Consider the following 15475-nt stretch of genomic DNA (forward strand, 5'->3'; position numbering starts at 1 on the left):
ACATCTCAAAACACTTCAGCACCCCAGATATTAATGTCACCGGTCTGTCATCATTCGCGCATGCCTCATTACACTTCTTGGGCACTGACATCATTAGTGCCCTTTCAAAGCAGCTGGGAACCTTGGAAATTAGTTATGAGAGGTTGGTTGTGAAAGGATTCCGGTAATTTGAAACTCACATTGTCGAAATAAAGGTCGGCAGATGATTATGTGGGCAATGAGTCAGTGTCAAGAAAGAACATGTAAAGAATGCGATTGGATGGAAGCCAGCAGCAGCACATCAGTGGGGATGCAAGCTGAATGAAACGCGAGATCAGGTCTGTGGTGTGTCTGTGAGGTTTGAAATTGGATACAGGTTGTGCCCCACAAGGATGTGTGTTCAGAAGGCTGTGGAGGCAAGTCAATAGGGTAGAGACAGATAGATTCTTAGTTAGTACGGGTGTCAGAGGTTCTTGGGAGAAGGCGGGAGAATGGGGTTAAGAGGGAAAGATAGATCAGCCATGATTGAATGGCGGAGTGGAATCGATGGGCCGAATGGCCTGATTCTGCTCCTATAACTAGTGAACGTATGAACGTCAGATGTATAATTTAATAACTAGACCCTGATGACTGTGCGGCCAAGTCCTGCTCTAATTCCATCTGCAATTTGCCGTTTGTAGTGTACATCACTGCGGTGGTCCGGGTATCAAACAATGACGCGACGGAGTATCGGAACGAGACCGAGGACTTAGTAATATGGTGTCAGGACAGCAACCCTTCCTCAAAATGTAGAAACGGGGACCTGTTTACCAAGAAAATACACAAAATATTGGAGTTACTCAGCGGGTCAGGGAGCATCCCTGGAGACCATGGTTGTGACCCTTCTTCACACTGATGGGGGGGGGGGGGGGGAATTAATCTACAAAATCATCTGTGTTTGTTGCTCTGTGTATGCATTTTAAACGAATGACACTCTTGCAAACAGGTATTTTTCTCGCTCCGGCTTCTCATTCCCACGGTGAGCTGGAGGCAGCAAGAGTTACATGTTTTTCTTTCGCTGAGTTACGCAAGAAGCTCTGTACTGGGTGTGTCGTTGTTCTGGCGATATTTAAGCAGCCTCTTCCTTCTGCCCAGACTATTCGGAACGGGACATCCCAAAGACTGTCGCTGCCATGAGCGGACAAAACGGGTGAGCGGTGGCAGAGAGGGCGATCCGGGCCGGGCCGGGCTGGGATGGTCGATGCCATCCGCGCCAAGGCACTGCACTCGGGCACCGAGGGGAGAAAGGGCTGCAGGAGGGGGGTTCTGTTTACTCGCTGCCCGGGTCGGCACGGTGGCGCAGTGGGAGAGCTGCCAGAAACCCGGTTTCGATCCTGATTGCAGGTGTTGTCAGTACGGAGTTTGTACCTTCTCACTGAGCGTGGGATTTCTCCGGGTGCTCCGGTTTCCTCCCACACTCCAACGACGAGAAGATTTGTAGTTTAATTGGCTTTTGTTAATTGTAAATAATTCCTAGTGTGCACGGGTCGGCATAGACTCGGTGGGCCGAAGGACTTGTTTCCGCACTGTATTTCTAAAGTCTAAAGGACTTCAGCTGCGGGTGAAACGGCCTCAGGACTCCCGGGAAGACGGGAGTGTGTGGGGATGAGTTAGGGCCGGGCCAGTTGCTCTGACGGACGTATTCCCGTGGCCGGTCGGTGAGCCGGGGGCGCGGGGACTGGGCGACTGTCATCAACCCGATGTCTCGGCCCATTTGAAGACGATGGCACGAACTAGCCGTCGGAGGGCAGTTCGAAAGTTTGGAACCCGTTCGGCCGATTCTTTCTCAAGACTCCAAGTGCTGGAGGAACTTAACCGGGCGGGCAGCGTCTATGGAGAGGTTCCGTGTAGAGTCCCAACCGCCACCCTGATGTGGTCTAGTGCCAATAAAAAGCGCGCAGTCCCCACTGGCCTTACTGTCGAGATCGTCTCTCCAGTAGGAAATAGATCAGATGAAATTTGCCGCCCCTGGTGTCTTACTCCTGTTCACAACCCGATCTCCCTATCACCTCACATATTCCAGCACTTTATGTCCCTGTAGCTCCGTCACCAGACTCACCCTCATCCCTATCATTTCCACAGACGCAGAATCCTGAATGATCGACCCGTGATAGGTGAGTGGTGTTGGCGTCTTGGCGGTTTGCGCTCATTGGTCCTGCGGCCACCGGTAAATAGCAGGACCCTCGGTACAGAAAGATCTTGGGGTGGAAGTCCCATGGTCTCATGAAAGTAGCAACTAGAAACTAGAAAGTGCACAACCTACAACAAACCCAAACCAATTAGGAGCAGACGAGGGCATTCGATCCAATTTGAGATTCCAGATGTATACAGCAATTCGTTCTTCCCCTGCACAATTAAAGCATGGAATAATCTTCACCCTACCATAGTTACCCAACCAGATACAACTAAATTTAAGGTAGCTCTTTCTTCCCAAAAACCCTTTCTGGCTTAAGTCTTCCCTCCACCCCTCCAGTTAAAATTCCATTTGGAATATTTTGGAGGACCAAGAAACCAAGAACCAAGAACGCAAGTAGATAAGATGGCAAAAAAACTTGCACCACGCATCTCCTTTGAATCTTATCCCTCTCACCTAAACGTTGGAGGGCATTGGTTTAAGATGAAAGGGGCAAATTCTAAAGGAGCAGCTAGGCTTGTACACTCTGGAGTTTAGAACGATGAGAGGGGATCTCATTAAAACATATGAGACTGTTAAGGGCTTGGACACGCTAGAGGCAGGAAACATGTTCCCGATGTTGGGGGAGTCGAGAACCAGGGGTCACAGTTTAAGAATAAGGAGTAAGCCATTTAGAACAGAGACGAGACAACACTTTTTCTCACAGAGAGTGGTGAGCATGTGGAATTCTCTGCCTCAGAGGGCGGTGGAGGCAGGTTCTCTGGATACTTTCAAGAGAGAGCTAGATAGGGCTCTTAAAAATAGCGGAGTCAGGGGATATGGGGAGGGCAGGAACGGGGTACTGATTGGGGATGATCAGCCATGATCACATTGAATGGCGGTGCTGGCTCTACTCCTGCACCTATTGTCTATTGTTTAGGTTTCAGTTTAGTATTGTCACGTGTATAGGGGCACATTGTTGTGCACGCTACCCAAATCAGATCAGATGATACTATGCACGAATACAACCGTCAAATTCAACAGCAATAGGTGGAGCAAATGGAGTGCAGATAGCATTCGATGTTTCCAATCTGGGGAATAGGTTCTGACTGTTGATGGTCCAGCTGTTCTCTCCTCTGTCCCATCAGGTATCTTGGTGCAGCTTGCCCGCGAGGATCTGACGTTTAGAGCAAAGATGTACATAGCAGCTCCCAACGTGAAGCACCTGGAGTCGGCTGGCTGCCGGGTGACACCTGTCAGGTGGGGATGCCAATACTGTCCTGCTGACCGGGCAGGTGGGCCTGACCCGGCTGACCACCTGGAGTGCAGGATCAGAGGTTAAAGGGTGTAGCGGGACTACATAGGGTGCAGATAGGGTGGACAGTCTCAACCTTTTTCCAAATGTGGAAATGTCAAAGACTAGAGGACATACAACATAGCACAGTACAGCATTAGAACAGGCTCTTCGGCCCCCAATATCTGTGTCAAACATTGTGCTAAGACCAATTCTTATCTGCTTGCACTATGAAGGGAATGGATGGATATGGATCAAGTGAAGGCACATAAGAGTTTGGCTTAGCATCATGTTGTGCATGAACCTAGCGGGCTGAAGGGCCTGTTCCTGTGCTAGATGAGATGATCTATGGAAGATGAGGAGATGGAATGGTTAGTTATGTCAACTTATATAAAAGGTTGAGGCTGTCGACCCTAAATTTGACATCTTGGCAGGGAGGAATGTTGGAAAGGGAGAAAAGGCAGGGGAGAATGGGAATGAGCGAGGGCAGAAGAAGAAAGGATGGTCAGAGGGAAGGAACTGCAGATGCTGGAATCCTGAGTAAAACACAACGTGCTGGAGGGATTCAGAGGGCCAGGCAGCATATGTGAAGGGAATGAACAGGTCAGTCTGAAGAAGGGTCCCGACCTGCTGACTTCCTCCACCACATTGTTTTGCTCAAGCAGGGATGGGGGGGGGGGGGGGAGGTTGGGGAAGGGGTTAATTGGGCTATGAATGGGGATTAGACTGGAATTGGGGGAGTGTAACAGAATAGGGGATGTGGGATAGGGCTGATTATGTGGGGATTGAGTTTGGGACCATAAGGGTTGAGTTGGAAATGGGTTGGGGCAACAGTGTTGGGGATGTGGACAGGGGTTGGAGCTGGATATGGAGAGAAGTTATAGTTGGGTTGTATTGGGAATCAGGAACAGGAAACAAATAACATTGGGGGGCTATTCACGGGGATGACTGTTTCATCGAGGTTCCTTGTTTTCCTCAGATTGTACCTCAGTGAGTCTGAATATGAACGGATATTTTACTCAATAAATGGGTAGGTTTGATCATCGGTTTTTCTCTCTCATTTTATTGTCCCCTCTCAGGGACACTGCTCTCCCTCCCTCACCCAGGGCCCCGCTGATTGTCTGTATCTGCAAGTGCTCCAACCTCCTGGGTCCTTTGGTGTCTCCAAGCGTTTCCAATCTGAATATTGGACTCTTCCTATGCCACCCTTCTCTCCTGGACAGACACTATTGCCTCGCGCTGCAGTTTTTGGTATCAGTTTATTGTTGTCTCATGTACCGAGATAGAGTGAAACAATTTACATGCTATCCCGCCAAATTACACAATACACAAGTACAATTATACCATACACAGGAACAACAGGTAGTGCAAAGTGAAAATTACTAGGGTGCAGAATACAGTGTTATGGCATTTACACCTTACGTGAAAACTCCAATGTTACCAATGAGGTAGGTTGGAAGATCGGGGTTATACCCTAGTTTATGGGAGGACCATTCCGTCGTTTGATAACAGCGGTGGGGGGGGGGGGGGGGGGGGGGGGGGGGGGGGGGGGGTCCTGAATCTGGTGGTATGTGCTTTCAAGCTTTTGTTTCTTCTGCCTGAACAAGGAGGGGAGAAAGGGGAGTGACCGGGGCGAGAGCGGTTCTTGATTATGTTGGCTGCTTTCCGAAAAGTGTAGATGACGTCAATGGTGGGGAGTCTGGTCTGTGTGATGGTCTGGGCCACATCCACAACTCTCTGCAACTTCTTGTGGTCTTGGGCAGAGCTGTTCCCAAAGCAAGCTGTGATGCACCTGACAGCGTGCGCTCTGTGGTGCACCTGTAGAAGTTGGCCACATTAGTAATTTTGTTCACGCGGCCCTTCACCCGTCAGGGACTTGAGTATAAAGTCCACTACACTACATTCCGGTTGTACAGGGTGTTTGAGCCAGGACGCTGAAGGCCGGTGCCTGCTGCTCTGCCACTGCTCTGCGTATGGGACCGTTTGCTCACTGACCGTCACCTCTCCCCCAGCATCCTGCTCCCCGGGGGAGCCGTGGACGTCCAGAGCTCGGAGTTCGCCCGGGTTTCCGGAATCTTCTACAGGCTGGCGATCCAGGTCAGTGGTGACAGGTTGTGTCCGTGATAACCATGTCCAAACCTAGAGATAGGGAGTGCGGCGCTCCCTCAGTACAGACCCCCCACACTGCGGCGCTCCCTCAGTACAGCCCCTCCGACAGTGCGACACTCTTCCTCGCCAGCCGCCTGTCACTTCTGCGGAAGAGACTGTGTTTCGTACATGCGGTGTGAGAGGTTGCAGCCCCTGTACGACTATCTGAAGGGACCGTTCCTCATTTTAGCCCCACACTCCTGATATTTGGGCACCCGGTACAGAGGCGGGGTGGGGTCGGGAGGGAGGGAGGGGGATCTCCCTGTCCGTGCGCGGTGTCCACGGGGACTTTGGAGGCCTGGTCGCCGCGGGAGACCGAGTGTTTTGTTGATAAAGTTGCCTAATATATATATATATATATATAGATAGAGAGAGAGAGAGAGAGAGAGAGTAGATGAGCCGAGCGAGAGAGAGAGAGAGAGAGAGAGAGAGAGAGATAGATAGAGACTAGAAGATAGGATAGGATAGGAGATCGGAAGATCGCAGTCTATCTAGCTCTCGCTTTCGCCTCTATTTCCTCTCTTCTCGCTCGCTCTCAGTCTCTATCGATCTGATCGCTGATCTCCTCGCAGCTGGGCTTCTCTCTCTCTGCTCTCCCTCTCTCTCGTCTCTCTCTCTCTCTCTCGCTCTCTCTCTCTCTTCGAGAGGGACAGAGGCCGCTGTGCGGAGTTGAACCGTGGAACAAAGTCCAGTTGTGATCAACATCTCCACAGTGCGGCGGTTTAACGGTCGGAGAGCGAGGTCGGCTGCGGGGGATGCCCCGGGGTATGGAGGGCAAGCAAGGGCCACTGGGGGCGACATGGACGGCCCCGTGTTGAGGAGGCGACGCGGTGGGCGAGTGGTCGGATTAGTGAGGCTCAGTTGGATCAGGCGCTGCTCTAAATGGCTGAGAGTACAGGAACGTCGTAGGAGCAGAAGCTATAGTCTCAGGCGTGGTGGTCAGTGGGGAGTTCTAGCGCTAGAAAGGGGGGTAACGGCGGGTGGGAATTTCACGGCGTTGGACCCATGGGGGGTCCCGTGATGCTGGTCATTTTGTCCAACATTCCCACTTTTATTCCAGATGAGCTCCTGCTCCCACATCTAAACAGACTGGGGGAGGTGCGGTCAGGACTCACCAAACTGTTGCACAGGTTTGATTATCCTAGACCGCGGCATATATATATACGTTTAAGCGCAGCGTGTATATAGAGACGGCACAGGGGATGGATATGGAGCGGAGGTTCAATGTGGAATTGGATGGTTTCTCCGATAGCATGTTCTCGAACTCGGGCCTATTGCAATGTCATTCTTGCAAAGAAGTGGGACATTTTCGCAGGAATTGTCCCAGAACCCGGACTGCCAGTTCTACCACAGTGGCCCGGAAAGGCAATGCTCCCTTAACCTGGGTCCCGTGCTGGCCCAAGTGATGCACCCGGACTAGTCCTACACAGTCCCGGGCCGGTCCATCCAGGACAATATCCATCTGATCCATCTGACATAGGGGGCTGGACAGTCAGTCGCCTTTCTCTCCCTTGACCAGGAGAAGGCATTTGACAGGGTGGATCACGACTACCTTCTTGGGACTTTGCAAGCATTCGGATTTGGACCGTACCTTGTGGCTCGTGTCCGGCTTTTGTACGCTGCTGCGGAATGCCTTGTTAAGGTCAATGTCTCTTTCTTGGCCCTCATTCACTTTAGGAGGGGGTACGTCACGGATGTCCCATGCCCGGACAGCTGTATTCCCGTCTGGGTAGAGCCATTCCGGAGGAAGTTGACAGGCCTGGCTTTACCCGGGCCAGGGGTGGAGGTGATTCTTTTGGCCTACGCCGATGATGTCCTTTTGATGTTCACCAACCCTGGTGACCTGCGGAGTATGCGCGAGTGCCAGCAGATTTTCTCAGCTGCATCGTCCGCCAGGATCAACCGGGGCAAGTGTTCAGGTCTCTTGGTGGCTCAGGGGGAGATGGACTCCCTGCCGGAGGAGATGACAACTTATGCGTGGAACACCACCTCTACCTGGGGGTCTGCCTGAGTCCCACTGAGGGGGCTTGGCCGGCGAACTGGCAGGAGCTAGAGGCGAAAGTCGTTGCCCGGCTAGGGCGTTGGTCAGGCCTCATTGGCGTGCTCTCTTACCGGCGGCAAGCATTGGTCATAAACCAGCTGGTGACCTCTATGTTGTGGTACCGGCTGGCCACTCTGGTCCCGCCCTCTTTATTTGTCACCATGATTCAGAGGAGGTTGGTGAACTTCTTCTGGGGAGAGAAAAATCATTGGGTCTCTGCAGGGGTTCTGAGTCTCCCGTTGGAGGAGGGCGGTCAGGCACTGGTTTGTGTCCGTACCCAGGTGGCTGCTCTCCGTCTCAGAACCCTGCGGAGGTTCATGTATTCCGAGTGTCCTCCTAGATGGCACGCGCTGGCGATGTACTTTTTCCGCCAGGGTCGCTGCCTTCAGGAGGGCACACAGCTCCCGGTAGCGGGCATCAGTCGAGTTGCCTGGCTTTTATCGAGATATACTTAAAGCCAGGATTCTGGTCACCTTCAGCCAGGGCGCTGCTCCACAGGGTGAGGGAGGTGTTGTGGCTGAGAGGGTGGATGGTCCTCACACTGTCACGGTGGATATCGAGGAGAGGCGTGAGCGTGGAGCGATTCCAGCCGAGCTTACCTCCGCTCCGTCGGAATTGCTCATGGGACCTGTGGCCCGGGTCCCTTCCTGAGAGCCGGCCCCACGCGACATGAGCCGCCTTTCCGAGATGCCCAGCGTGCCGTTCCATGACGCGGAGAGGCGCATACTGTACAGGCTGCTCCTGCACTCTGCACTTCCTCGCCCTTGTCTTCCGTCCGGACACGCCCTGGCGGTCCGTGTTAGCACCTGATGGCGGGAGTGGTCCTCAGTGGAGGGCTCTCTATAAGGGAGTCCTCCCCCTTCACATCGGGGACCTGTAGTGGAGAGTGTTGCACATGGCTGTAACAGATACTTGAGCCGGTTCACGGACTCGCCAGCCGCCTGTCACTTCTGCGGCGAGGAAGAGACCGTGTTCCACGTCTACATGCAGTGTGAGAGGTTACGCCCCTGTTCGACTATCTGAAGGGGCTGTTCCTCAAGATTTGGCTACATTTTAGCCCCACACTCCTGATATTTGGGCACCGGTACAGAGGGGAGAAGGTCGGGATGGGGACTCTCCCTGTCCGTCTGCTCCTGGGCCTGGCCACGATTGCCATTCGCGGGTCCAGGCAGCAGATAGTCAATGGCCGCACCAGGGTTGACTGTCTGCCCCTGAATAAAAGTAATTGTATAATAATTTAAAAAAACTGCGGCGCTCCCTCAGTAAAGCCCCTCCCACAGTGCAACCCCCCCCCCCCCCTTAAGCCTCGGGCAATGTTTACAACCCCCATTTTCTATCTCTCTCTCTCTCTCTCCACAGGCCGCTGACCGGGGCGACTATTTCCCGGTGTGGGGCACGTGTCTGGGCCACCAGCTGCTGACGGCGCTCACCTCCGGTCACAACCTGCTTAGCCTCACGGACACCGGCCGGGTGGCGCTGCCGCTCCTCTTCACCCCCGGTAGTGGCACAGGGCGGGGTGGGACTGGGTGGGGACGTGGGCACGGATCGCCCGGGGGTGGAGAGGGGAAGGGATGGAGTCCTCTCCGCAGGAGTCGCTAGGTATCCTGTCCTCCCCGCTGTCCCATCTCCTCCCTCGACCACCCCCTCCCCACCCTGACTCCATCTCGTTGTTTTTCAGAAATAAAAAGCTGCCGAATGTTCCGTGACTTCCCGCCGGAGACAATGAGAGCTTTAGGGGAAAACTCTCTGACCGGACACTTCCACAAGTACAGCATCACCCTGGAGGTAAGATGGGGCGGCGAGCAGCGGGGTTAGCTAGCGGGTGTGGAGGGTGGAGCGGGTAGAGGTGGTGGGGTTGGCAGTAGTGGGCAGTGGGAGGGGGTTGTCGTGTGGGGGTGCCTGGCTGCGGTGAGGGGGAGCGGGGTTATCTGGCTACTGTGGAGGGGGGGGGGGGGGGGTAAGACCCTGCCGCACCTCTTTATCCCAGCTTTCGCCCCTCTAACCCATCAGCCTGCCTCACCAGAAAGGGCTGTCGGGGTCCCTGGACGGGTGTTTATGGTCGTGTTGGGTTCATCGCCCTCTGTCTGACTCCGGCTCGGTGAACTGAGCTCACGGCAACTATCTTCAGACGGTGGCCATTGTTCAGCTAGACAAGTTTTCTCTGCAAAACTGATCACTGCTAGTTTATATTTTGATACAGTTCATAAAAATCTACTCATTTACATTAGTGGCTGCCATTAGTAAACCTTGGGAACAGCTTCTTCCCTTGTGTTCAGGCTTCTGAACGGTGCTTCCATAAGCCAGGTTACTGTCCGATTCACATTGCAGGCATTGGACTTTGACTCTGGAACTGGTGTATCACGGTTCATAATTAGACAATTTGGCCCATCAAGTCTACTCTGCTATTTAATCATGGCTGATCTATCTTTCCCTCACAATCACATTCTCCCGCCTTCTCCCTATAACCTTTGACTCCCTTGCTAATCAAGAATCTGTCAATCTCCCCCCTTAAAAATAATCAAGACTGCCTCTACAGCTGTCTGCGGCAATGGATTCAACCGATTCACCACCCTTTGAGTGAAGAAATTCCTTCTCGTCTCCTTTCTAAAGGTACATCCTTTTATTCCGAAGCTGTGCCCTCTGGTTCTAGACTCTCCCACTAATTGAGACATCCCCTCCAAGTCCATTATATCCAGGCCTTGATAAAAAACTATATTTTGCACTCTGTATCTTCCCATTTGCTCTGTCTACTGTACTTCAGTTTAACTTGATTGTATATGTGTATGGTATTATCGGATCTGATTTGGACAGCATACAAAACAAAGCTTTTCACTGTACCTCGATACACGTGACAATAATAAACTCAAACCCAGCACTGCGAGTCATAGTCACACAGCACGGGTTCAAACCTGTTGTGCGCTGACAGAGGGGAAGACAAAATGGAACATGGGTTGAAGAATGGGGGGAGTAGAGGGTTCGGAAGGAGGGAAGGGATGGTGCACAACACGCTGTGGGGAGGGGGTGGGGTATATGGTGTGTGGATGGGGGGGCGGGGGGGGGGGGGGGGTGGTGGGTGGTGTGTGAGTCAGGGCTCCGTCTCCCCAGTAACTAACCAAGGCCGTTGGCTTTAGGACTTCGAGGCGAACGAGAAGCTGCGCTCCTTCTACAGGATCGTCTCCACCAACACCGACCCACAAGGAATCACCTTCGTCTCCACCATGGAAGGTAGGGAGAGTCTGGCCTCCTGTGGTCCAAGGAATAAAGTCCCAGACTGCCCAACCTCTCACTGTGGCTCAGACCCTAAAGTCCTGGCAGCAGCCTTGGATATTTTCTCTGCATCCATTCTAACTTATTGACCTTTGCTCACTAATGATGTTGTTGGCGAGATCAAGCCCTCCACTCATGAAGATAGACACGAAATGCTGGAGTAACTCAGCGGGACAGGCAGCATCTCTGGATAGAGGAATGGATGACGTTTCGGGCTGAGACCGATGGCGAGAGAGGGAAAGCAAGGGTTACTTAAAGTTAGAGAAACCAATATTTATACCGCTGTGGTGTAAGTTGCCCAAGCGACATATGAGCTGCTGCGCCTCCTATCTGCACTGGGCTCACTCTGACAGTGGAGGAGGCCCAGGACAGAATGCTCATTGTGGGAATGGGAGGGAGAGTTAGTGTTTAACAGCCGGGAGATTTGGTGGGTGTAGGCAGACCGAGGTGAGGTGTTCAGTGAAACGATCGCTGAGTCTGGGCTTGGTCTCGCCGATTATATAGGAGTCCTCACCTGGAACATTGGATACAGTAGATGAGTTGGAGGAGGTGCAAATGAACCTCTGCCTCACCTGAAAAGACTGTCAAGGTCCTTGGACAGAGTCGAGGGAGGAGGTATAGGGACAGGTGTTGCATCTCCTGCGGTAACAGGGAAAAGTACCTGGGGAGTGGGTGATTTGTGTGAGAAGGGAAGAGTTAACTAGGGAGTTACGAAGGGAATGGTCTCTGTGGAAAGGGGTGGAGATGGAAAGATGTGGCCAATGGTGGGATCTCATTGGAAGTGGCGAAAATGTCGGAGGGTTATGTGCTGTATGCGACGGTTGATGGGATGAAAGGTGAGGACTGGGGAAAACTCTGTCCCTATTGCAACTAGGGGAGCAAGAGCGGAGCAAGAGCGGAGCAAGAGCGGAGCTGCGGGATATCGAGGAGATCTTAGAGAGGGCCTCATCTATGATGGAAGAGGGAAACCCCCGTTGCATAAAGAATGAGGACATCTCAAATGTTCTGGTGTGGAACACATCGTCGTGGGTGCAGATGCGTCATGGACAGAGGAGTTGGGAGTAGGGGATAGAGTATTTGTACTGACCTGTTTTCATCCAACTTGCAGCGATACACTATCCAATTTACGGCACCCAGTGGCATCCGGAAGGAAACAGATATTTCTGGAAGAAGAATTTTGATTTTCTGCACTGTCCCCTGGGAGTCAGGATGTCCTACCTATTGGCAGAGTTCTTTGTAAATGAAGGTACATATGGGAATGATGCTATGGGCGTTACAATGATGGCCCCCTAGTGACTGTAGTTGGGGATTGAATAATCCCGGATACTGCCGGACGAAGTAAAAGTAAACATGGGATAAATGTAGGAAGAGAAAGGATCAAAGCTCAGGAAATCAAGGAGATGGAACAATTTGGGTGGAGCTGAGAAACAGATAGAGGTAAGAAACATTGATGGTAGAAATCCAACGGTGATGTGGAACAAAGTGCTGAACCGGAGGTTAGAGATGAGGGTGAGACAATGATCACAAAGGAGAGGGACTTCAATCTACCCATAGACTGGGCAAAGCAATTGAGCAGAAATAGTGTGGACACAAGCAGAGCGAATATTGAAGATGGTTTTCTACATCAGTATTTTGAAGAATTAATGTTTCAGATCTGATATTGTGCAATTGGAAATATATAACCTGATAGTTATGGAGAGTTTAATTTGACACATTTTGTATCGAAAGTGATTTAGTTCAATCTGAAACCAGGATTTTAAATCTGAATAAGCAAGCCACAGAATCTTGAGGCATAAGTTACTGTGGTAGTTTGACAAACCACATTAAAAGTTCTGATGTAAGCCTGACAATTAAATAATTATTATGTCATTTAAAACAATTATGTTAAAGATAACCACAAGGAACTGCAGTTGCTGGTTTATTTTTTTTTAAAGACACAAGTTGCTGGAGTAACTCAGTGGGTCAGGCAGCATCTCTGGAGGACAGTAATAGGAGACGTTTTGGGTCAGGACACTTCTTCAGACATCAAAATTGACCCAACATCAAAAGTCTTTCCTCCCCTCTATCAGTCTGTATAAGTGGAGCATGCTGCCCATGTCTTCCAGAGATGCTGCCTGGCCCGTGGTTATTCTGTATATAGTGATTCTAGATGCCTTGGCTATATGTACTTCCGATTCTTAAGTTGCATTTTCTCTCAACAGCCAGAAAGAGTCTTCATTGCTTTAGCAGCAGAGAAGAGGAGGAGGCTGCCTTAATCAACAACTGTATACCTACTTATGTACAAAGTGAAAAGGGTGGCCGTATTATCTATAAGTTTGATTAGGTGTCTTTGCTAGAGTGTCTTGGTCTATCTGTAGATATTCTTGTCCTTTAGAAAGCTCCTGGAATGCTGAAATGTACTGGGGATGCCCAGGGCTATATGAGAGGGAAACAGGCATTCAGGTCGAAGGTTCTTCACCAGAACTCTGTTGCTTATCCAACAATGTTGAACCACTTATTCTGCTTGGGTAGATCCAGCGATATGAACATTGAATTCTCCCATTTCAAGTAATACGCTTCAAGTAACCTTCGACCTGAATGCCGGGGAATGACCGGGATGGGACAAGTCTTTCAAGTAATTTCAAGTAAGATGCTGAATCCAGGGCAAAAGAAGCACCTGCTGGGTCAGCGTTTGTGAGGGAGAATAATTCTGCCCGCTTCCAGTCCAGACCGCATCAGGACTAACATTGGACGGCCTCTTTTCCCCACAGACGCTGCTCGATCTACTGAGTTCCTCCAGCTTTCGGTTTTTTCATGTGAAGTGTTGAGCTGGAGCTAGTGCTGGAATGAATATGAGGTGGAATATTGAGATTAGTTTATTACTGTCACATGTACCGAGATCCAGTTGTTTGTGTGCTATCCAATGAAATTATACTTTACATGAGTGCAATCAAGCGGTAGGCAAGTACAACAGGTAGTTCAAAGGGAAAAAGACCAGAGTTCAGAATGTAGTTTTACAGTGTTACAGCTGCTGAGAAAAAGTGTAAAGTCAGCAATATGGAAGGTTGGAGGATTTGTACTATACCTTTACCCTTATGGGAGGATTGTTTAGTGGTTTGATAACAGAATTGAAGAGGGTGTTCCCGAATCTGGTGGGACGAGATTTCAAGCTTTCGTATCTTCTGCCTGACAGGAGTGGGACAAGTCTTTGATTGTCAGTTGCTTTTCTGAGGCATTGTTTAGTGTAGATTGAGTGAATGGTGGGGAATCTGGTCTGTGTGATGGACTGGAGTCACAGCCATTTCTCCTTCCCTCCTATTCTATCCTCTTGCTTTATAATTCACAACTCTTCTATTCTTATCTCACACCTTTCTGAAGAAGGGGCCCGTCCGCAAATGTCAATCAGTCTGAAGAAGGATCGTGACCCAAATCCCTATCCACATTCTCCAGAGCTGCTGCCTGTCCCACTGAGTTACTCCATCACTTTGTGTCTTCTTTTGTAAACCAGCAGCTGCAGTTCCTTGTGTCTACATGTTGTCTTTTCATCTCTGGCCTTTGTCCAACCACGCATCTATCAAATCCCCCCTTACCTGTATCCACCTATCACTCTTCAGTCGTTGCTGTGCCCCTCATCTCTTCCAGCTCACACCCTCCCCCCCACCCCACTCTCCACCACGATCAGCCTGAAGAAGGGTCCCGACCTTAAACATCACCTATCCATGTTCTCCAGAAATGCTGCCTGACCCGCCGAGTTACTCCAGCACTTTGTGTCTTTTTCACAGTGAATTAAAATAAATTAAAGTAACCCTTGCTGTCGACTGCAATTTGTTTACACGACGACTAACCTTGAGAGTCAAGAATGCTTAATTGTCATATGTACCGACAACAGAGCCATGAGATTCTCACTTTAAAATTATTTTAATTTAATTAATTAACAAGCGCTTCGGCTCCATTTCCCCATGGCCACCAAGATGTCCCATCCACACTAATTCCACTTGCCTGCGTCTGACCAATATATTCATTTAAATCTATGTAGAGAGTTAGATTTAGCTCTTAGGGCTAAAGGAATCAAGGGATATGGGGGGGGGGGGGAGCAGGAGAGGGGTACTGATTTTAGATGATCAGCCACGATCATGTTTAATGGCGGTGCTGGCTCAATGGGCCGAATGGCCTAGTCCTGCACCTACTTCCCTGTTACTATCCAATCCAATTCACAGCCTCTTGCGCTTTGTAATACAAGAGTCAATGCGTCCCTCCTGCAGACGCATGCTGTTTTCTTTTTATATAATCAAAAAAAATGATTCAATTATTAAAATAATATTTACAATACAATAAAACAAAATACCACCATAATACAAGACGAAACAAATATGCTAAGCAACTGCTAAACAACTATATTGCAATCCTTGTCCAGGATACATTCAACCTCCCTCGGTGCCCAGCGGTCGCGGAACTCCCTCAGGGTGCCCGTAGACAGGGCGTATTCCCTATCCATCCGCACCCGGGCACGGACTTATTCCCGGAAAAGGGGATTCAGACGCACACTGTGGTAGGTCCTTTTAATACAAATGTCTGTTCCAGCGGGCGCCGGGTCTACCCGAAGATCTTAGAACGG

General features: G+C 50.6%; 1 protein-coding gene across 1 annotated transcript; it reads left to right on the plus strand.

Annotated features, from left to right (window-relative positions):
- Nucleotides 1-1023: 1023 nt before the first annotated feature.
- LOC116981413 (gamma-glutamyl hydrolase-like) lies at nucleotides 1024-13578 on the plus strand. The gene is made up of 10 exons (XM_033034467.1): nucleotides 1024-1168; nucleotides 2101-2132; nucleotides 3280-3391; nucleotides 4405-4455; nucleotides 5438-5522; nucleotides 8974-9112; nucleotides 9293-9399; nucleotides 10746-10839; nucleotides 11990-12127; nucleotides 13083-13578. Exons 1-10 carry the CDS (start codon nucleotides 1152-1154, stop codon nucleotides 13202-13204), a joined length of 897 nt encoding a protein of 298 aa, XP_032890358.1. The 5' UTR covers nucleotides 1024-1151; the 3' UTR covers nucleotides 13205-13578.
- The last annotated feature ends 1897 nt before the right edge of the window (nucleotides 13579-15475 follow it).

Source organism: Amblyraja radiata, chromosome 15, assembly GCF_010909765.2.
Source record: "Amblyraja radiata isolate CabotCenter1 chromosome 15, sAmbRad1.1.pri, whole genome shotgun sequence".
Classification (NCBI taxonomy): Eukaryota; Metazoa; Chordata; class Chondrichthyes; order Rajiformes; family Rajidae; genus Amblyraja; species Amblyraja radiata.